This window comes from Astatotilapia calliptera, chromosome 23, assembly GCF_964374335.1.
Source record: "Astatotilapia calliptera chromosome 23, fAstCal68.1, whole genome shotgun sequence".
Taxonomy (NCBI): domain Eukaryota; kingdom Metazoa; phylum Chordata; class Actinopteri; order Cichliformes; family Cichlidae; genus Astatotilapia; species Astatotilapia calliptera.
The window spans coordinates 25,665,446-25,688,158 of NC_137443.1; the positions used below are offsets into that span (position 1 = coordinate 25,665,446).

Here is a 22,713-nt window from a genome sequence, read left to right on the forward strand (position 1 = left end):
TCTTCATTAGTGACAGTTTTCTTGCGTCCACATTTTGGCAAATCCAACACTGAACCAGTTTCACGAAACTTAGCAAGCAGTTTGCTAACTGTAGCATGGGAGATGGGTGGTCTCGTAGGGCGTCTTGCATTGAAATCTGCTGCAATGACCCGGTTACTGCATTCACCAGATATCAACACAATTTCGATCCGCTCCTCACGTGTTAACCTCTTCGACATGTCAATGGCTGTGAACAAAGAGAAACTTGTAAATAACTCATGAAAGAATAAAGTTACGTTGAAACCAAGCACACCATTGTTTTTCTTGTGACATTACCAATAGGTTTGATGTGTCACATGGCCCTCTTCCTATTGAAAAAACAAAAGTTGTATCCAAGATGGCCGACTTCTAAATGGCCACCATGGTCACCACCCATCTTGAGGAGTTTGCCCCCTCACATATACTAATGTGCCACAAACAGGACTTTAATATCACCAACCATTCCCATGTTATTACGGTGTATCCATATAAATGGCCCACCCTGTATATAGTTATAGTCCACATCAACTTGTGTTTGGCCAAAACCCCAACCCGCTGCCTTAGAGGGCACAACTGTAAGTGCAAGAGTAGCTGAACATATATCAGCATTACATGCTTCCAGGAAAGCATTTACTGAGGCAGAGTCTTCAGAAAGGATCAGAAGAGCACTACGCAAGCAATTTAGGCCTACAGATGACAAATATGAGGCAGGAGATAAAGTATACTACAAACGAGTTGACTGTACAGGAAAAGCCAAAGGGCAATTCAAAAACTGGTACAATGTGCAATATCTTGAGCCTGATGGTAGAGAAGGTGAAAAGAAAGCTTTAGACATGTCGCTGGTTGATGGTCTTTGCACTGAACCTGAAAACAGAGATGCAGATGTACTCATAACAAAAGATATCTCTTTTGATGTTGCTAAGCAGCAGGAGATTGAGAACTGGCAAAGTAATGGTGTGTTTGATGAAGTGAAAGACTTGGGTCAAAAATGTGTGTCTACCAGATGGGTCTTTACACTCAAAGAAACTACTAATGGTTTTGTCCCAAAGGCCCGACTTGTGGCACGGGGGTTTGAAGAGGTAAATACTCAAGAACTACAGAAAGACTCTCCAACATGTGCATCTGAGTCCCTCAGACTGGTGCTAGCTGTGATATGTCAAAACAAGTGGAAAGTGAATCCAATGGACATTAAATCTGCCTTTTTGCATGGAATGGAACTGTCAAGAGACATTTATCTTTGCCCGCCACCTGAAGCTGGCAAGGACAATGTTCTATGGAAACTGAAAAAGTGTGTTTATGGACTTGCAGATGCTTCACTTTATTGGTACAATAAGGTCAAAGACATTATGCTCAACACTGGTGGTAAAATATCACAGGTTGATCCCGCAGTGTTCTATTGGCAGAATGAAAAAATCTGAGATTGCTGGAGTGCTTGCATGTCACGTTGATGATTTCCTTTGGGCTGGTTCAAGTCACTTTGCAACTCATGTCATTCCTGTACTGAAATCTACCTTCCTTGTGGGGCGTGAAGAACATGACAGCTTTTCTTATGTTGGTATGGGCATTTGTACAGTTAATGATGTAATAGAGGTGCATCAACAACTTTACACTGACAATCTACAACCGGTTCAGTTACAAGTAGCACGGGCTGTACAGAGGGAGGCTTCCTTAAGTGAAACAGAACGTGAGCAACTCAGGTCAAAAATAGGACAGATTTTGTGGGTTGCCAAACAAACGAGACCAGATGTTATGTTTGACACATGCAGCCTGGGATCTAATATCAAAGATGCAACTGTGCAGTCCATTCATGACGTGAACAAAGTTATCTGTAAACTTAAGGCAGAGAAAGTGACTCTTAAGTTTCAGCACTTGGGTAACAGTGAGGATTTGGCATTGGTTGTTTTCAGTGACGCTTCATTTGGCAACCTTCCTGATGGCAGTACTCAAGGAGGGGCATTAATCGTCCTTATGGGTAAAGGAGGAGTTTTGTCCTCTCTTTTGGCAGTCTAAAAAAATCAGGCATGTGGTCAGAAGTGCACTGGCAGGAGAAACTCTTGCCATGTCAGATGGATAGACAGTGCAGTCTTCCTGGCAACACTTTTTTCTGAGCTTACAACTGGTAACACTGGCCTGAATGCTCTTCCATTGATCTGTGTGACTGACAATCATTCCTTGTTTGATGCATTCAAGTCCACTAAGCAGGTTACAGAGAAGAGACTGAGGCTAGAAATGAGCAGCATTAAAGAGCTCATACAAGCCAAGAAAATCAGACAGTTTTCTTGGTCAGATTCCAACAACCGTCTGACAAAAAAGGGAGTTTCACCTTTAACCCTCCTAAAAGCACTAGATGAAGGACTCTGGATGCTGTGGTCCTTTGTTTACAAAGTTCTCTTTGCGTTAAAATGCACTATTGTTTATTTTGTGCAGTGATAGTATGCTTGAAGTAAAGCAAAGCACAGTGAAATGTTTCCTGAATGTTCAAAAATGTTGACAAGTTTTTTTTTGTTTTCATATATATGTTTAAAGTGTTTAAAAGGAGTGTTTTTAGTTTGTTTTTGTTTTTTTAAAGAAAGAGGGAGATTGTTAAGTTGTTATTTTCTGTTATATAGCGAGAGTACGGTTGCCCGCAGTGAGTTGTTGTCATTGTGTGAAACATGGCGTAAAGAATGAAGCGCTTGGAGTGAGATGTCGTGTCTTTGGAGTTTACATGGTTAACAATATACTAAACCACTTATTAAATTCAAACAATAAATTAATTTTACATCCAGGGAAAGTTTTCTTTATAATTATTATCATTTTCTGACCTCTTTTAACTTGATTTAACTTATCATATCATCATCTACCTGAAGTGCATGATAACAGACATTTATGGTGTATGTGTATATTACTTATATTACTGTTTGTCTAGGATCAACAGCAAGAGGCCAGATTTTTCTGAGCCCAGCAGTGTGTCCCTGAAGAGTGATGGATCTAAACAAGGCCTTATTAACTTCAAAACAGATCATTCTTCCACTGGACCAAAGTAAGGTTATTCTAAGATTATTTTAAATATGCTTACCCACTAATTCTTTAGGTGGGAAATGGTCAGGACAACTCCTAAGCACATTATACACTAAATACATTTATGTTCAACAGTGTCATGAATTGTTATTAGCATGAAGCAGGTTCCAGAAAAAAATGCTTTTTTTCAGTCATTTTCATTCTAGTCCTTGCACTGGACCTGACCATTTTCATTTTCAGATGAATGTTGAGGACATGAATCATGAATCATTCATTACTTTTCATCACTTACTTTTCATTCATTCACTTTTTTCATTCATTAAAAAAGGCTCTTAACTCAAGGGATGAACCACTGTTGTGACTACACAAAACAGACAACTTACCAAAGAAGCTGTTTTAAATTTATCTTTAAGGTACTTTGTTACGAGCAGCCTGTCACAAAATGACATCATTTGTTCACATATCTTATATTGAATCAATAGAAAATGTCAATGAAAACACGGTTTGACAGACACAAAACAGTATTTTTGGACCAAGAATGTCATTCCCAAATAGCTGTTAACTGATAGCTTGGCATATCTCAGCATGGTGTGCACTGTGTTCGTACAAATGTGAGGAAACTGGACAAGAGGGGAACAAAAGGCCTAAAAGAATATCTACAATAGATGAACAGTATCTGAAAGTCAAGACCTTAAGAACCAGGAAAAAAATCTAGCAAAGACCTGACACAGGCCCTGAGAGATGCTTATATACCTTCAGCTGATCCATCTACTGTTCATTGAAGCCTTATCAAAAAGGGTTTCAGTGGAAGGGTGGCTATCAAGAAGCCGCTCTTAAGGAAGGGAAACAGGGGAAGAGGCTGAGGTATGAAAACTACACAAGAACTGGACTGAAAATCAGTGACAACAGTTCTGATGGAGTGATAAATCCACTGACATTTTACATTTAAATCATCAGTGTGTTTGGAGAAGGTCAGGAGAGAGGTGCAGCAGTGATTTTCTACAGCTACCTGTAGAACACGGTGGAGGCTCTGTCATGGTTTGTGCTGCATTTAAGTCAATGCTGTTGGAGATCTTGTCAAAACTGATGAATTATCAACACAGAAAAGTACCATCAGATTTTGTTCCACCATGCAATACCATCTGGAAAGCATCTGATTGGTAATAGCTTCCTCTTTCTGCATGACAAGGATGCAAAACACACTACCAATGCAGTAAAATCATATGTGGATAGAAAAACACACAGTGGAGCACTATCAGTCATGGATCGGCCTCCCCAGAGTTCAGACCTCAACATTATTGAAGCAGTGTGGGATCATGTTGACAGAGAACAGAACAAAAGGCAGAAACATCCAAAGAAGAGCTTTGAATGTCCTTCAAGAAGCCTGGAGAACTATTCCTGAAGACGACTTAAAGAAATGTTGAGAAAGTTGAATACACTGTGTTGAAGAATAAAGGTGGTCACACCAAAATATAAACAAGATCTGGTTCAAGACATTTTCATAGTACTATATTCCTCATATGAGGGGAGTATTTTATTGTATGTTTAACATTTAGCAAAACAATTTGCTATAGATCCAATATTTTTTTAAAAAAAAACTTTAACAAAGTTTTCAACATTTACAGTGCATGTCTAGCATCTAGAATTAGACTTAATATTGGCTTTACAAAATTATTGTGTAAGTCAACAGAAAACGTTGAAACTGCATGGTTAAGGGTATGCAAGCGCACACACACACGCACACACACACACGCACACACACACACGCACACACACACACGCACGTCTGTGTATATATGTACAGTCCCGATCAAAAGTTCAAGACCACTTGAAAAATTACAAAATTTTGTGAAACTGAAACAGGCCATTTTACATGGCCTGTTTCAGTTTAAGCGTTGTTTTCAATAAATTGCATGCTCAGAAAATGTTTTGCCTCACTCCCATTGCTTTTTGTTGCATGTTGAAGCTCTACTTGGAACCTTGTTAAGATTCAACCATGCCAAATATGATTTTAGTCTGGTCCTTCCTTAGTTTAGATTATATCCAATCTAAGAGAATTATGTAAGACAAAAATGACCTCAAGGAAGGACACATTTTAAAAAGAAAGTTTTATTACGTTTCAAAAACAAAGTGAGAAATCTGAAGAATTTATGAAGCCCATGACAAAAGCGTGGCAAAAAGGGGAGGTGGGAAATAAAATTTTATCTATTTGGTACAGAACATAATTCTTTCTGCCCAGTTTTCCAGATGTTTTAAAGCGCGTCAACCCTGCTCAGTCAAGCCAAATGAATCAACAAAACCTGAACTCCATATTTGAGGTCTGTATGAACAGCAATTGCTTGATTTTTTTCTGACATATAAAACAGTGTTGTATTATTACAGGGATATATCTATGACATAGTAAAGTGCTAAGCTTAAATTCATGAGATTAAGATTATCTGTGATTATGACTGCATACTTTGTGTAATGAAGCAAGCCCACAGATAAACATCAATATGTGTATCAAAACATGTGCTGAATAAGTTATAAGCTCCCTAATCAGCCTTTCAACTCAAAGGATTTACATATAAGGACATAATTAAAACATGATCTGGTTTTACAATTACTTAAATATACACATCATATCATTATTTATTTAGCAAAGATTAACCTAAAATCCTAAGCAGTTCTGTGAAAAACATAGGAACATAGGAATTAAAAGGATAAGTAGCATCCAGCTGTTACTAATCAAAGTTAATCAAATGCATTTGATTAACTAATCCTCAAAACATGTGATCACCTCTATAAAAGCAGAGGTTTGGGCATTTATTTGGTGTGGAGCATTTAGGTGTGTGTTAACACAATACAACAATCTGTCCAATAATGTACATTCAAATGTAAATGAATGTAAATTCCTCTATATTGGGATGCCTGTAGCTCAGGAGATAGAGCAAGTCATCTACTGGCTGCTCCAGTCTGCATGCCAAACATCTCTGAGTAAGATACTAACCGCTAAGTTACTCTCCGATTTAACCATTGGAATATGAATGTAAAATGCTTTAAGTGTGAGTAGAAAAGCGGTTTTTAAGATGCAGTGCATTTACCATTCCAAGGACAGACTGTAAAATACTCAGAGAAACTGTAAACACACACACACACACACACACACACACAAAAACACAAGCGCTCCATCTCAGAGTCTGCAGCTCTCAGTTAGTTTGTTAAATACCAATTTCATGACAGCACATAGACAAAACACATAGAAAAAGACTTGGCATGTTTGGAAAGGTTTCCAGGGGATAGCCTTTTCTCTCTCAAAAGAACGGAGCACCACTGCTTAGGTTTGCGAAGTTACATCTGAACAAACCACAACATTTCCAGAACAATGTCCTTTGATCAGACCAAACTAAAGTGAATATGTTTTGTCTATGATGCAATTGTCCAGTCAAAGTCAAGACCATAACCCACTGAAATGTGTGATGGGACCTTAAGAGAGCTTTGCATAAACAAATGTCCTCAAACTTCAACACATTGAAGAAACGTTTTAAGCAAAAGTGATCCAAAATTCCTCAAAAAACCTGCCACAATAATTATGATTGTAGCCTTGGTACTTGCAAAAGTTCTAGACCTATACATACATTATTTTTCTAAATTAAACAAAACTCTTGTATTAGATTTAGACCTAACTCATTCTCTAACCCATTGCCTTACCAACAAAGCAACTCATTTAGATTGAGGCACAAAATAAAACAAAACAAAATAAATAGTAATTATGAGTAAATCCAAATGTCTAAACATCATTTCTCCCTTTAAAAGCGTCAGTGGAGTCTTTCTCTTGACTGGCAGCAAAAAAAAATCCATAGTGACCAGCATGCAAACAGCTTGTATGGGTCATAACAGCACAAAAGCAATTCAGGAAAAAAATGTCCCATTGTGACTTTTTATTGGATCCATTGTACCTTCTGTTATGAAATACTGCTGCACTATGTTCCAGCAAATTGAAAAGGAAATCAACACACTTGTGAAGAATGAACTAAAGTCATTCAAGAATATTTTGATGGGCCAAGATGATTACAGGGAAGATAAAGACATTGAGAATGAAGAGCAGAGCAGGACCAACAGAGAGGCAGTTCTGAAGATCACAGTGAACATCCTAAAGCAAATGCAGCTGAATACGTTGGCTGACCTTCTGCAGAACAGTAAGAGGATTTAAACGCTGTATGTGATGAAAATATCCCAAAAGAAAGCAGGAAAATTTGTGCATATTTGCATTTTTAAATTATTGTAAATGTAGAAATAGCCAGTGTTTTGTTAAACTAGTGAGAGATACAGGTCAACAAAAAAGATCCACTCACCAATTTCAATTCTTATTTCCCATCTAGAATGCTTTGCTCCCAGGTGCCAATACAAACTCAAATCAAAGCTGAAGAACAGGTTTCAGTGTGTGTTTGAGGGAATTGCTAAAGCTGGACATTCAACCCTTCTCAATCAGATCTACACAGAGCTCTACATCACAGAGGGGGGAGCTCCAGAGGTGACTTTTGAACATGAAGTCAGACAAATTGAAGCAGCTTCCCGAAAACCACACAGACCAGAAATAAGAATCAGACAAGAAGATATCTTTAAAAGCTCACCTGGAAGCAACAAACCAGTTAGAACAGTCCTGACAAAAGGTGTTGCTGGAATTGGGAAAACAGTATTAACACAGAAGTTCACTCTAGACTGGGCTGAAAATAAAGCCAACCAAGACATCCAGTTCATGTTTCCATTCACTTTCAGAGAGCTAAATGTGGTGAAAGAGAAAAAGTTCAGCTTGGTGGAATTTGTTCATCACTTCTTTACTGAAATCAAAGAAGCAGGAATCTACAACTTTGAAGACTTCCAGGTTGTGTTCATCCTTGATGGTCTGGATGAGTGTCGAATTCCTCTGGACTTCCACAATACTGACATTTTGAGTGACGTTACAGAGACCACCTCAGTAGATGTGCTGCTGACAAACCTCATCAGAGGTAATCTACTATCTTCTGCTCGCCTCTGGATAACCACAAGACCTGCAGCAGCCAGTCAGATCCCTCCTGAGTGTGTTGACATGGTGACAGAGGTCAGAGGGTTCACTGACCCACAGAAAGACGAGTACTTCAGGAAGAGAATACTAGATGAGGAGCAGGCTAACAGGATCATCTCCCATATCAAGACTTCACGAAGCCTCCACAACATGTGCTACATCCCAGTCTTCTGCTGGATCATTGTAACAGTTCTGAAAACCAAAGTGGGAGAAGAGCTTCCCAAAACCTTAACTGAGTTATACATCCATTTCCTGGTTGTTCAGTCCAAAGTGAAGAAGGTCAAATATGAAAAGGGTGCTGAGACAGATCCGCACTGGAATCCAGAAAGCATGGAGATGATTAAATCCCTGGGAAAACTAGCTTTTCAACAGCTGCAGAAAGGTAACTTGATCTTCTATGATTCAGATCTGACAGAGTGTGGCATTGAAATCAGAGAAGCCTCAATGTATTCAGGAGTGTTCACACAGATGTTTAGAGAGGAGAAAGGGCTATATCAAGACAGGGTGTTCTGCTTTGTCCATCTGAGTGTCCAAGAGTTTCTGGCTGCTCTTTATATACATGAGACATTCATCAGCTCTGGAGTCAATCTGCTGGAAGAACAACAAACCAAAAAGGGTATTAAAAAAAATCATTTTGAAGTAAACTTCTACCAGAGTGCTGTGGAAAAAGCTTTACACAGTCCAAATGGACACCTGGACATGGTCCTCCGGTTTCTTCTTGGCCTTTCACTGCCGAACAATCAGAACCTCCTGAAAGATCTGTTGACAAAGACAGGGCGCATCTTAAAATCTAATGAGAAAACTGTGCAGTACCTAAAGGAGAAGATCAGAGAGAATCAGTTTTCAGACAGAAGCATTAATTTTTTTCACTGTTTGAATGAACTGATGGATGGGTCTATAGCAGAAGAGATCCAACAGTATGTCAGTTCCACAAAATTTTCTCCAGATCAACTTTCTCCTGATCAGTGGTCAGCCCTGGCCTTCATCTTACTTTCATCAGGAAAAGAGATAGATGTGTTTGACCTGAAGAAGTACTCGGCTTCGGAGGATGTTCTTCTGAGGCTACTACCAGTGGTCAAAGCTTCAAAGAAATCATTGTAGGTCTATAGCAGTCTCAAAGAAGTTATGATATATATTAAATTGGGGAAAGGCTAAAGCATAACATTTCCTTGTGTTATTTGTTGTTTCCCTTAGGTTGAGTGGCTGTAATCTGTCACATAAAAGCTGTGAAGCCCTAACCTCAATTCTTAGCTCTCCGTCATCTAATCTGAGAGAGTTGGATCTGAGTAACAATGACCTGCAGGATATAGGCGTGAAGCTGCTTTCTGAAGGACTGCAGAATCCGGATTGCAAATTGGAAACTCTCAGGTCAGGATTTCTCAGTCTAAGGAAAACTTGAAGATTAAAGTGTTATTTGATTTAGTATTTTGCTTGTATATTTTGTTGTTGAAAATAAATTTTCTTTTCAATCTATGATTAATGATCTCAGCAAATTCATGTCAGTTCTAATAAAAATATCTAAGATATATGGGTTGTTGCATGGCTTTGTAGTTTATCTGGCTGTGTGGTCTCAGAGATTGGCTGTGCTGCTCTGGCTTCAGCTCTAAACAACAACCCCACTCATCTGAGAGAGCTTGACCTGAGCTATAATCATCCAGGAGAGGAAGGACTAAAGCATCTCTCTGAGGATTTAAAACGAATACTCAGGTACCAAGCTTGCTAAAGGCAAAATCAGATAGGAGAGTTACAGTAGAATTGCTTTGCTATCTTGCTATCCAGCTGTTGACAAACTGCTCCAAATAATCTATTTGGTAAATGTATACCTGTAAAACAAGTTACCTTGGTGGCAAAACAAAGAAACAAACAAAAAACTAAGACATAAACAGGAAAGTATATTATGCAGCATTTTAACTTTAGAGGAGTTTACCATGTTTAACACGTTTACCAGTCTCATAATAATTTTGCTGTTTGCTTTGGTATGCTATTCAGCTTTTTTATTAAAGAAAAGTTGAAAGAGTATGCTCCAAAGGATATCCTGATGACTTTATGTATATCTTCCTCCAGAGCGGAGCACTGTGGACCCTGGAGGTTGAAACCTGGTGTGAAAAAGTGTAAGAATATTTTTAATTTAGTGTCATAACATGGAAGCATAGTAGTGTTGATAGAATTATTAAGATGATGTATAGATTATATACATAGATTTCAGACTTCAGTCAATCCAAATATTAACCACAGACAGACTATGTGATCTCTAATTGAATCTATTTGTACTCTGTCAGAGTCTAAACCTGTCAAAGACATACCTCATAGACAAAAGTAGGCTACATGCACACCCATAGAAGCTGCTCAGATATGGCAACCCACAACATGAATGGTTAGAAACTGTTCTGATCCCTGGGGTTCACATACTTTTTCTCTCATTGATATATAATGGATGTTTTTTTTTTAAAATTAGTTTCATTTAATTTTTTTGTTAGGCTTCTCTCTTTCTACTTTAATACTGTACTACTACTTCAATACTCTTTAATCTGCCAGTGTTTTAGGTTATTTTTATGCAAAAATGTCAAAAAGCTGTTGTCAGCTATTTATTGCATTGTGTCATTTCTTCTCATTAGATGCTTGTGAACTCACACTGGAACAAAACTCAGCTCACAAAAAGTTAAAGCTATCAAACAACTACAGACAGGTGACCGTGGTCAGAGAGGAAGAGCCATATCCTAACCATCCAGAAAAATTTGACTTCTGGTACCAGCTAATGTGTAAAAATGGCATAACTAGTAACTGTTACTGGGAGGTTCACTGTCAAGGAACATTTGGGATAGCAGTGACTTACAGAGAAATTGAAAGAAGAGGAAATGGTCCATACTGTTGGTTGGGGGGAAATGATCAATCTTGGAGTTTGGAGTACACCAAGCAAGGTTGCTTTGCCTGGCACAATAATAAAGGAAAACCTTTGCCAGCACCCCCAAAGACTGAATCTTTCAAAGTTGCAGTGTATGTGGACTGGCCTGCTGGTACTCTGTCCTTTTATAGTGTCTCGAATGACAATCTGATTCACCTCCACAGTTTCCAGTGTTCATTCAAAAAACCTGTGTTCCCAGCATTTAGGCTTGGGACTTACGGATCATCGTTGTACTTATGTGAGCTTCAAGAAAGAGCCAGCATTTGCGTAGATTAAAAGTGTTTAAAAAATGTACTAATGCTTTGGCCATTTTTGCACCTATGTGCCCCACCATTGCACATGTAGATTAGACTGTATATATAAGATAGCCTACAATTCACTGGTTTTGGATTCCACTTTAAAAAAATTTTTTTTTTATTGGCCTTTTTGAGCTTTATTTGATAGACTCAGTGAAGAAAGGACAGGAAAGCAGGGGCAGAGAGAGAAGGGGGCAGACATGCGGCAAAGGGCCACAGGTCGGACTCAGAACCTGGGCCGGCCACTCTCAGCCGTATGGCATGTGGTCGCCCGCTCAACACACTGAGCAAAAACCGGCACCCAGATTCCTCATTTCAAAGGTTTCAGTCCTGCTTTTTGGCTGCAGACATGGTTGTTCTTCGGATCCAGACATAACCATATTTGGATGAAAGTAGAGTGCCAAGTTATTAGCTAAGGATAGTTAGCTTGGTTAGCAATGCCCTTCTATAAACTGTATGGTTGCACTGGGCAGACGCATATGATTCCAAATCCTATATTATTTGACATACATACATACATAAACAAATAAATACACTTAAAAATGATCTAAATATTTCCAGAAGCACAAGCACGATTGTGGAGGTTCAGAGAATGACTTCAATTAGCAACGTTTTCCGACCGAACAGCTGACCGTGAGTCAAACAGGCTATGCCCCTAACTGTAATCTTTAATCACTGCCTTTAGAAAATTTTTATACAGACACAACAGTATCTAGGGACATGAGTTACCAAAAGAACAATTATAAAGTTGGATGGAATTGTCTTTAAAGATCAAAACTAGCCTATTTTTTTTGCTTTGTTGTAAATATATATATATTTGTTTTATATGTTTTAAGACAGGAGTCTGTAGGGATTAACTCAGTTTCTGAGGCAGCCTCCAGGAGATACACAGACTGCATCCACTCATTAGTTACATTTTTGTTAGCCTCAATATGAATTGAGGTTTTGTTGTTTTTTGTATTTTGGTTTAGGTTTTAAAGATTTTTAGTTCGGGGGGGATTGTAAGTCAATATGGAAAATGTTTGTCAGCATTTATCTGTATTCTTTTCTTTGATTTATCAACACAAGCCCTTTGTTCCTGTAATTTGTGATTTTGAGCAATAAAATCCCAAATGACACCAGCAATATCTGCCTGTATGTTGTCTCTCTTTACCCCATCTGACCTGCAACACAACAAGAGACAAGGGCAGTGGCTGACAACCATATTTATTTTGTGTACACACAAAAACCTCTTTATATATTAAAGAAAAAAAAGGACTCGGTCAGGTCGGAGCTGCTGATACTGGCTGCCAGCTCGGAGCGGCGCCGGAAGTAGGACAGTAGGACGGAGTAGGACAGTATTTAAGATAAGATAAGATAACCTTTATTAGTCCCACACGTGGGAAATTTGTTATGTTTAGTAATATGTAATGTGTTTAGTTTAATGTTTGAGTTGTACAAATAAGAGTACAAATAGTTACACTCTCATTTCCACACGTGATTATCTCTGTTTACTTTGTCACGCTCTGCCACCTCACCTGCGTCAGTTTGGTGGGCGGGGCCAAACCAAATCCACATGGCAACCTTAACTGACCCTGCAGCACCCAGAGGTGGAGTGACAGACCTGATCGTTTGTGCCTGAGAGACCTCATCCAGGGAAATATGAACTCTTGAACACTTTCATGAAAAGATGCTTTTTTTTAATTTTTTGAGTTTGCTTCACAGGTTTTTCTTTGTTGTTCTTTACTTACCCCAGAGTATCAACTGGGTCTTGTCATTTTCTTCCATGTGGCTTTTTAAGCTTTTTAGTTTTTTATTTTATTTTATTTAAATTTTATTTTATTTTGTTTTAGATTTAGGTCACTAGAGCTCATTGATTGACAATTGTACATTTTATTCAATAAAAAAAAATCCAGAAACTTTTTAAAAATTGTAGTAGTTATTATTATTCTATTTATGACTTGATTTTATTGTAGTCTATAGAGCATCCTTTTTATTCTATTTTTTACTTAATGTAAATGTATTAATTTATTATACTAAATTATTTTATTTCTAACTTTATTTTAATATATTATTATTATTATTATTATTATTATCATCATCATCATCATCATTATTATTATTGTATTGATTTTTTTTTATTTTCTCTCAGTGTAAATTAATATTTTGCTTGTTAGTTTTATTTCATTTTTATATTTTTTTCTTTTAGTTTTTTCTGTTTTTTTTTAGTTTTGGTTTTATAATATTGCATTTTATTAAGCTATTAAGGTCATCTATGTTTTTAAACATAATTCTTTTTGACTAATTTACTGTTTTGACTTGAATTTGCAAACTTTTGCAGACCTTTGGCATATATGAAGTAATCCAGGTTAATTTTATCGTAGATATAAGTATATTCCAAAGAAGCATGAACTGCTGTCTGGCTGCACAGTTAGAGAAGCAACATACATGTCTGTAAACCTGAAAAGATCCACCATGGATTCATGAAAATACTGAGCACGGCTCTCTCTTGTTTTTCTCTTTTTGTACAAAGTTGTTCAGTAAACTTTACTATTATAAGAAAGTTGCAAAGATCCTGGCTAGAATGTTGCACTTTAAAAAAAACGTTGAGAAGCCATTAAACAAGCAAACATGAGAGCCATTTCAGTTTGATCATTTTTATTTCACCCAAATGTGAAGATCGCCTAAACTATGGAGCCGTCCACTCAGCTTGTTTGGCTGGATTTCAAAGGCTGCGGGATTAAGAAAAAACAAAACGTCTTCAGTGAAAAAATAAAATGCTGAAACTACTGTAGCAGTGAGCTCAGTGTCATGACAGAGCAACGTGCTTTCACTTAACGCTCTTCAAAAGGAGGGGCCTCTGCTGGTGGCTGGCTCTGCTGCCTGAGAGACACAAAAAAAGACAGCAGAGATTAAGTGATTTGAGCAAGATGACAAGTTTTAACAGGATTCACCAGAAGCTTCTCAAACATCTCTATTTCCCATTAAAATGAATTAACTAGCTGGTGAGCATGTGAGCGAGCTTTCTTTGTCAGACTTTTTCAATGGAAGGAGACATCATTTTTAAAAAGTGCCAACATCTCTCGTTAAGGTTTTTTTCACACTAAAGCTTCAGATCATCCTTTTCATCCTGTGTCATGAAGCTTAAGATCAAAGTTTTAAGAGCATGTTTTGCAGTTATTTGTTGAAGGTTTAGCTCCCAAAAAACGTGTTAGCCCAGGTTTTATTGACAGTTAAACAACCCACCAGTTGGCCTCAGGGCCAAATGGTGCTAAATGCTGATTGGCTCACAGAAATATGACATTATCTTCATACTGAGCAGCGCCAGACAATCATAAAAGGGACGTGGCATCGAAAGGAATCCTGAATGGAAATATGTTGGGGGAAGATTGTGGTAGAAGTGTAACTTTTGGGGAGAAAAAAGGTTTTAAGACTTGGTTAAATTAACGTTAGTTTAGATAATCCTTTAAAATAAATTTCAGAATTGCTTCTAGAAGGTATTTTGCCCTGTGCACCCTAAACTGAATGAAATAAACAAGCAGGAAACACTTGGACTTAAAAATTTAATCCAATGCTAAAGCACCAAAGCTTCAGTTCCTCTAATGGCTACTTGAGGCTGGCTTCAAACATGAGTCAATCCCCATACACTCCCATGTTAAAATGTCCAACTTTACAGCAGAAATAAACATGTTTACAGTGTCTACGGATAGTTTCACGCTTCATAATAATTTAGCTCATACATTTGGATTTTGCTGAGGTTTAAAATTAGGAGCAAAGCTGCTTTAAAAGACAGATGTTGAGGCGATTGTAGGTGGACCAGGTTTTGACTGTTGGTGGCTTTTTATGTAATTATCTGTCAAATAAAACGACTTTACAAAGATCATTTTCAGCAAGAGGAATTATGATAATTTACTGTATGTCATTCAGCAGTAGTACGACTAATTCATCCACAAATCACTGGTTCAGGTTCCTGTTGTACTTGTGTCTCACCTGGATTCACTGCATTATTTTGGAGGCCCATGGCCATGCCCACGCCCGCGACCACGACCACGACCGTGACCGTGACCACGGCCAGGGCTTCCGCTCCCATGACGATGCCTTTGTTTGTGCCCATGTTTTCCATGATCACCCTCGCCATCACTGCTACTGCCACTGCCGCTCCCGCGGCGATGCCGACGAGAGCTGTGGTCGCTGTCATGTTCACGGTCCCTCTGGCGATCGGGGCTGCGTCTCCTCTGACTGCCATCATGATCATTGCCGTGGCGATCACCTCCACGGTTGTCATCTTTACGGTAGTCACCTCCACGGGGCTCATCTCTGTGGTGATCATCTCCATGGCGATCATCCCCTCCATGGCGACCATCTCCACCGTGGCGCCCCTCTTTTCCATGGTCTCCTTTAGGCTTCTGGCCCCCGTGAGACCCCTGGTCGCCCGCCTGTGGGCCCAGGTTGTATCCTGAGGGGTGGTTGTCTGTGCGAACATCAGAAAATAAGTTTTAAAAATTAAAAATTCAACTATGTCAACATAGTTTGTTTTTTTGCACAAAACAAGCCAGCAGATTTGATCTTTTTAAACGTTTACTGCATTCACCTGGAAAGGTGAGGCTTTTAATTTGTGCCCAACTGCACAGGATCAGGAAATGGGAGATAAGCTGCGTGTCTTACCTGTATTGCTGCTGAACATGCTTGTCAGTGTCAGGGTTTGTGACGGATGACCCACTTATTATGGTGCTGAATGAAAGAAAGCAGGGCGGGGGCCCGTTCACTTCTCAGTTAAACCAGTTTGGCTGAATAGCTGTGTAATTATGGGTTTTGCAGCATGTTATTTCTGAACAGTGTCGATCTTTGTAGTAACCAAAGAGAGATTTTGTTGTTTCAATCATATGATCGTTCATGTTGTATTTATTTTAAGTTTAGCAGTCAAAGAAAAAGTATAAACCTGAGGATGAATTATGACAAACGGCTGCATTTAGCTCACTGCTGTGTGTGTTCAAAACTACTTCCAGCAGGTGCTGAATGTTAGTCTAATTAAAACTAAGTCTCTTGCTCCTTCTGCAAGACAAGTTTAGCTTGGATCTCTAGCTCTGCAAAACTTCCAGTACTTTCCCTTAAATATCAAACTCATAACTAAAGAAGATAAATGAGTGTACTTACTTGATGTGAAGGGCAGACACCAACTGTACTTTCTGTGAGTGTCCAACAGATGCTCTGAGGTTTATGGGCACGGGCTGGTTTGGCTGCATTTCTTTTTTTTCTTGCGTCAGTAAGGCAACAGGTAAAGAGAGAGGCGTTGTCTTTCATTTCACAAATTTCAGTTATCCTGCTTAACAAAGTTTATATCTTAGTTCAATCATAATGCTTTCCCTAGCTACTTACCCTAACCATCAAAAATGAAGTACACTGCATTCCAAATTATTATGCAAATGATATTTTCCTCTGATTGTCCTAAACAGTTGATGCAAGTGACAGTCAGCATAATTTTCAAGTCATCAACCATTATAGTTGATGATATTCGAATGTTACTGAACAACCCTGCCAATGAAAACAGTATTTTATTTTCAAAAAAAAATTATTTTTCAAAAATAAAAAACTTAAAATGCACTGTTCCAAATTATTACACACAGAGTTCCAAAATATATTATAGGTTGTAATGAACTGAAAATGGTCATTTGTTGAATTTGCAGCATTAGGTGATCATATTTACTGAAATCAAAAGCTATTTCAATGAAAAACATATTAACATAGGAGCCCTTATTTGATAGCAGTTTCACAATTCTTGCATCCATGGAACTTGTGAGTTTTTGGAGAGTTTCTGCTTGAATATCTGCAGGATGTCACAATAGCCTCACAGAGCTGCTTTTTGGATGTGGATACCTCCCACTCTCATAGATCTTTTGCTCAAGGATGCTCCAAAGATTCTTAATAGGATTTAGGTCAGGGGAGGATGGTGGCCACACCATGAGTTTCTATAATTTTATGCTGATAGCAGCCAATGATGCAGAGGTATTTCTTCAGCCTGAGATGGTGCATTGTCATGCACGAAGATGATTTTGTTGTGGAAAGCACAGTTCTTATTTTTGTACCATGGAAGAAAGTGGCCACATAGTTTGCAGAGGTCATTTTCACACCTTCAGGGACCTTAAAGGGGCCAATCAGCTCTCTCCCCGTGATTCCGGCCGAAAACATCACCACCTTCTTGCTGACCTCACAGCCTTGTTGGGACATGGTGGTCATCCACCAACCATCTACCACTCCATCCATATGGACCATCCAGGGTTGCACGCCACTCATCAGTTAACAAGACTGTAGTTCATGTAGTTCTGGGCCTACTGTCAGCTTGTCTGCTTGTGAGCATTGGTTAAGGGTGGCTGAACAGAAGGTTTATGCATGACTGCAAGTCTCTGGAGGATTCTATACCTTGATGTTTGCGGGCCACAGAGGCATCAGCAGCTTCAAATATCTGTTTGCCGCTTTGTAATGACCCTTTTAGCAGTTGCTCTCTTAATCCGATATATTTATCTGACAGCTACCACCAGATTTTCTACCTGCTCATCTCCACTCGTCTAACTTCTGCGACTCTCTAATGCTATTCTTCACTGAAAAAATTCATAAGATACACCAAGACCTGGTTCCCGATGGTTCATTGTAGCCCCTCCTCTGTAATCCCACCTCCATTACATTGCCTCTCTGCCTTCCAACTTCCCTCTGTCACTGATATCGCTGATCTCATCTGCCTGTCTACCCTCTCTTCTTCCTCTCATATCTGAAATTATCCACTCTTCATTCACCACTTAAACTGTTCCTACTTCCTTCAAAGTTGCTGCAATTACCCCAATTCTGAAAAACAAAGAGGTCAAGATCTCAATAACCTTAATAACTTTCATCCTATCTCCAATATACCATTTCTCTCAAAAGTTCTTGAAAAAAATAGTTGCTTCAGAAGTTCACTTACACCTAACCAATAATAACCTCTATCGGCCTCTCTCATACTCCACTAGCTTGGTTCAAATCATACCTGTCTGACCACACTCAGTTCATTCAACTAACATCCTTCACTTCTCAGCCTTTGTCTTCTGGGGTGCCCCAGGGATCTGTTCTTGGGTCCCTCCTTTTCATCATTTACCTCTTTCCACTAGGACACATTTTCCGTAAATATAATATTCAGTGCACTGCTATGCCGACGACACCCAGCTTTACCTGTCCACCAAACCCGACTCCTCCCTCTCTTACCCTCTGTTTAGCCAAACTTAATTCATGGTGTTACGCCCCAGTCTAGGGGTACAGGAACATAACATAAGGGTTAGAAAGGAAGTGACCCTGTCCTGGCCCCCAAACTATACCCAGAAGCCAATCTTTGAAGTGAACGGTGGTTTGTGTCTACACTGAAAAACTCAACTTCGGGGTGAACAAAGGCCAAAATAACAAACAAAACAAGCTAAGTCAGGAAAGGAGGTGCTATCTAAAACCCTATGTGAAACAAAAACCAAACAAAAGACATGCTACACCTAACTCCCTAACTGAAATAAACAGGAGAAAACAGTACAAGAAAATAATAAGGCAGCTCAGCCCTTCTGTTTCAGTGTCTATTTACAATGTACTATTTACAAGTGAAGACTAATTTACACATTATATACAAAGCTCAGTAAATCTCAGGAATGACACACGAATAACACAAGGTTTGGAAGCCAGGTTCAGGTCTGCTACTGCTGTCAGTCGCTGCCGCCAACAACTGCTGGTGAGGGATCTTTTAAAAACAGCCACATGATGAGGGGACCAATCAGCTGCCGCCAGCTCTGCAATCAGGAAGGACCTGTAGATTCTTAAAGACAAGACAGAAACAAACTCTAGACGGCCAGGGCCGTAACAATGGTTTTCCTCCAACTTTCTTAAACTCAACAGCAACAAATCAGAACTTCTTCTGGTTGGCTCTAAATCATCACTATCCAGAACTACCTGGTTTTCTGTTACTATCAATAAACTGCCGGTTTCTATCTCTCCCTCTGTGAAATGTTTGGGTGTCATTCTTGACTGTACACTATCCTTCAAATTCACACATTAATAATGTCACTCACTCAGCGTATTTCCATCTCCGTAACATCAATTGCCTCCACCCCTTCCTCACTCCTCATGCCATTCTCGTTCATAGCCTCGACTACTGTAATTAACTCTTATTTGGCCTTACACAAAAATCCGTCAATAAGCTTCATCATGTCCAGAACTCAGCCACCGGTATTAACACTAAGACTCCCTCTGCCCACCACATCACCCCTATTCTGAAGCAGCTTCATTGGCTCCCGGTCAAATCTCACATTCATTTTAAAATACTCCTCCATACATTTAAGGCTATTCATTCTCTCTCCCCACCATACTTTTCTGACTTGGTTCAGATCACCATCCCCTCCCGGTACCTCAGATCATCCTCTTCCCTTTCTCTTGTTCCTTCCTCTCCTCTTGTTTCTATGGGGGGCAGGGCTTTTAGTTGCTCTGCCCCTCGACTTTGGAACTCCTTAGCCCCTGACCTCAGAAACATCACTTCATTCCCTCTTTTTAAGTCCAAACTCAAAACCCACCTGTTTAAAATTGCCTACTCCGTATAACTTATCCATGATCTTAAACTTTCTATCTGCTACTCTTATTATTGTGGATAATTTTAATGTTTTTATGCCTGTTTTATTTGCTATACAGTGTCCTTGGGTGTTCTGAAAGTTGCTTTTAAATAAAATGTAAAATGTATTATTATAATGTGGACTGGCAAACTAATTATTACAGGTGTCCGAGATTGATTTCAGTGATCCAAAGAGCCCTGAGACACAATGCCATCCATGAGTTTAATTGAAAAACAACATATTTAATCTTTATGACACTTAAATATTATTTACATACTAATTTGGAATGTGCTGTATACCATTTTGGCTTTCTTGTGACCGCTACTCATGCTAGGGCATTCATCTGGGTCGGAATTTTCTCCAGGATCTGGAGACTGACTACTTTTTCTTTTCAAATATTTATCTATTGCTATTACGCAGTTGTTGCATGGCTATATGTAATTTCTTCTTCGTCTTCTGTTTTACTGGCATTTGGCAACCCATTTAATTGGAGCAAGATGTTGTACTGCCCTCCAGTGGAAGAGAATTTAATTGTTCTTCCCGTTACTCACGTTTGCTTGGAGTACTAATCGGGTGAAACCAGATAATCTTCCACAGCACACCTATGCATCACAGTGGTTAGTAAACACTGCCATAAGTGTCTGTTGGTCCCCAGAAGTATAGTAGCATGCCAATTTTCTGTCCTCACAAAGTTGTCTAAACATGTACACACACGCACAAACGCACTTGCCCAAGACATGTGCAACACTACAGAGCAATTTTGCACATCTAAATAAGCCTTGTATATTTGTACAGTTGTATAGTTGGTATTTTTACATTTATAGTTAGCTATTTATTAGTTTTCATTTTTATTTATTCTAAATGCTGCTACCGGGGAGGTGGTTTTCATTGAACCTCTGATTTATCTGCTGTGACATGGTTTGTGATGGTTTCACATTCCCATAGCCCATCATCCACCAGTTGGTGGTGTGCGATACTGCAAACTTTTGGTATCAATCGGATACCAAGTGAATACAGGTTTTAAGATACCAATACCGATAGTTTTAACCTATAAAGGGAAAGCAGTGTGGAGACGTGGTTTGTAAATGTGCCTGTCTCTAAGCCACTCTGGGTCAGTTATTGTTGTTTGTCTTATAGGCTAGAAATCTGCATGTTTGAGGATTATTATTATTTTGTGTATATCAAGTAATAATTACTGTATGTGTTTAAAACAGTTTAGTGGGCTACATACTGAACTCATAGCATATTAACAAAGTATTGGTCCTATACCGCTAGTATCAATCTGATTACAATAACAGCGTTGGTATCGATAGTGTTCCCATGAGGTGATGTTCTGTTAAATGCAGCCAGGTAAAGGAACAGTTTTTCTTCAGGTGATGGTGCTCTACATGTTGATCACTTATCTGGAACAATTGCCTTTTTTCCACTAGCTCTTTTCCACTCAAGTCGACTCAACTCAGTTGTGTTTTCCATTTATTCAATTCAATTGAATTTTATTTATATAGCACTAAATCCGAACAGCAGTTGTCTCAAGGTGCTTTTAAATTATATTGTAAAGATTATATTGTATAGAGAATAATCACCAACAATTAGATTTAGCTCTATGAGCAAGCACTTGATGAGAGTGAGAATGAAGACAGGACAAAAGAGAAAAATTACAATAGTTTACCACCTCAGTGTGGCTGGGTTATAGCAACATGACCCGAAAGTCCCGTGATGTCAGTTGTGTGCGACGTAAACGCAACACAACAAAAGAGGACACTGAGGTGATGGCATACCTTCTCCTAAATCAATGGTTAATGGCCAAAATATTGGTTTGTGTGTTGGCTCATTGGCTGGTTTCAAAAATGGGAGTTGCTCTCATGACTCTTCCAGTGATGTCACTTCCTGGCCAATCAGTGTATTGCAGTCTGTTGACATCATGTTTTTGGCTTGACTAGGCTCGCTTGGAACTCCTAAAAAAGTATTTAAGTACTAAAGAAGTACCCAGTACGAGGCGCTAACACCTAATGGAAAACCCTAAAAACTGAGTTGAGCTGAACTAAGCCAACCCGGCTACAACCTACCATAGAGATGAAGAAGTGGACCATCACCTCCAGAGAGCAGCAGTTTGATGTTCAGTGTTCACTGCATCTGCTGATTTTCAGACCTTGAAGCTGTTTGTGAGTTCCCCTTTGACAGATCAGATCAGAAACAGAACACAAGTAGCAGTTTGAGAAATTATGAAATCAGGATTTTTTTTTCTTAAGCAGAAGGTTACTGAAGAAGAGGAAGTAAGATGTGGAAATTAACAGACATGTCACTATTAGACCAGCAATGTTAAACTCATTTTACATTGTTGGCCACATACAGCCTACTTTAATCTTAAGTGTGCCAGATCTCTGAAACACCCTTTTCTATCAATATAAAGAAATTTAATTACACATTTATTTCCCGAGATATCTTATTATAAGAAAACAAAGGGCTATTTCAACATTAAGTTTCATTTTTTCCCAAAGAAATGCTTCTGTAGTAAATGCATGAAAACTTCCAACTCTTAAAAAAACAGGAACTCCCAGCTTTACCCACATCCTCAAAAGATCCCTGGAGCTGTGTGAAGTTCCCTCCTGCTTCAAACACTCCACCATCATCCCCAAGAAACCCACCATTCCAGGATTGAATGATTATAGACCTGACGCCATACTTGCCAACCTTGAGACCTCAGAATTAGGGAGACATTTAATAAAGGGGGGGTATACACATATACAAAACAAAAAGACTTGAATTTTACAGTGTTTATTTATTTAAAATTATGTATTTAAAGTAAGTTAAATGTCACCATTATTACTGTCCCCGAGCCGGGGCTGTCCAAATTCAGAGGCTGCATCC

General features: G+C 38.9%; 3 protein-coding genes across 4 annotated transcripts; 2 read left to right on the top strand and 1 right to left on the bottom strand.

The window, feature by feature from the left end:
• Positions 1 to 6,982: 6,982 nt before the first annotated feature.
• Positions 6,983 to 9,785, top strand: LOC113015937 (protein NLRC3-like). Its single transcript, XM_026158315.2, has 4 exons — positions 6,983 to 7,196; positions 7,380 to 9,159; positions 9,257 to 9,430; positions 9,614 to 9,785. Exons 1-4 carry the CDS (start codon positions 6,983 to 6,985, stop codon positions 9,783 to 9,785), a joined length of 2,340 nt encoding a protein of 779 aa, XP_026014100.2.
• A 315-nt stretch (positions 9,786 to 10,100) lies between these two features.
• LOC145424180 (neoverrucotoxin subunit beta-like) lies at positions 10,101 to 12,252 on the top strand. The gene is made up of 2 exons (XM_080297212.1): positions 10,101 to 10,173; positions 10,678 to 12,252. Exons 1-2 carry the CDS (start codon positions 10,101 to 10,103, stop codon positions 11,238 to 11,240), a joined length of 636 nt encoding a protein of 211 aa, XP_080153338.1. The 3' UTR covers positions 11,241 to 12,252.
• A 1,628-nt stretch (positions 12,253 to 13,880) lies between these two features.
• Positions 13,881 to 16,520, bottom strand: LOC145424404 (uncharacterized). Of its 2 annotated transcripts, none has more exons than XR_013905473.1 (4): positions 16,394 to 16,520; positions 15,905 to 15,970; positions 15,153 to 15,710; positions 13,881 to 14,122 (listed from the first exon to the last, which is right to left on the bottom strand). XR_013905473.1 is itself a non-coding variant. In XM_080297685.1 (4 exons), exons 3-4 carry the CDS (start codon positions 15,627 to 15,629, stop codon positions 14,070 to 14,072), a joined length of 453 nt encoding a protein of 150 aa, XP_080153811.1. In that variant the 5' UTR covers positions 15,630 to 15,710; positions 15,905 to 15,970; positions 16,394 to 16,520; the 3' UTR covers positions 13,881 to 14,069. The 2 variants fall into 2 exon arrangements, 1 of the variants encoding a protein (XP_080153811.1); XM_080297685.1 differs by having other exon boundaries at positions 15,230 to 15,710.
• Between the last annotated feature and the right edge of the window lie 6,193 nt (positions 16,521 to 22,713).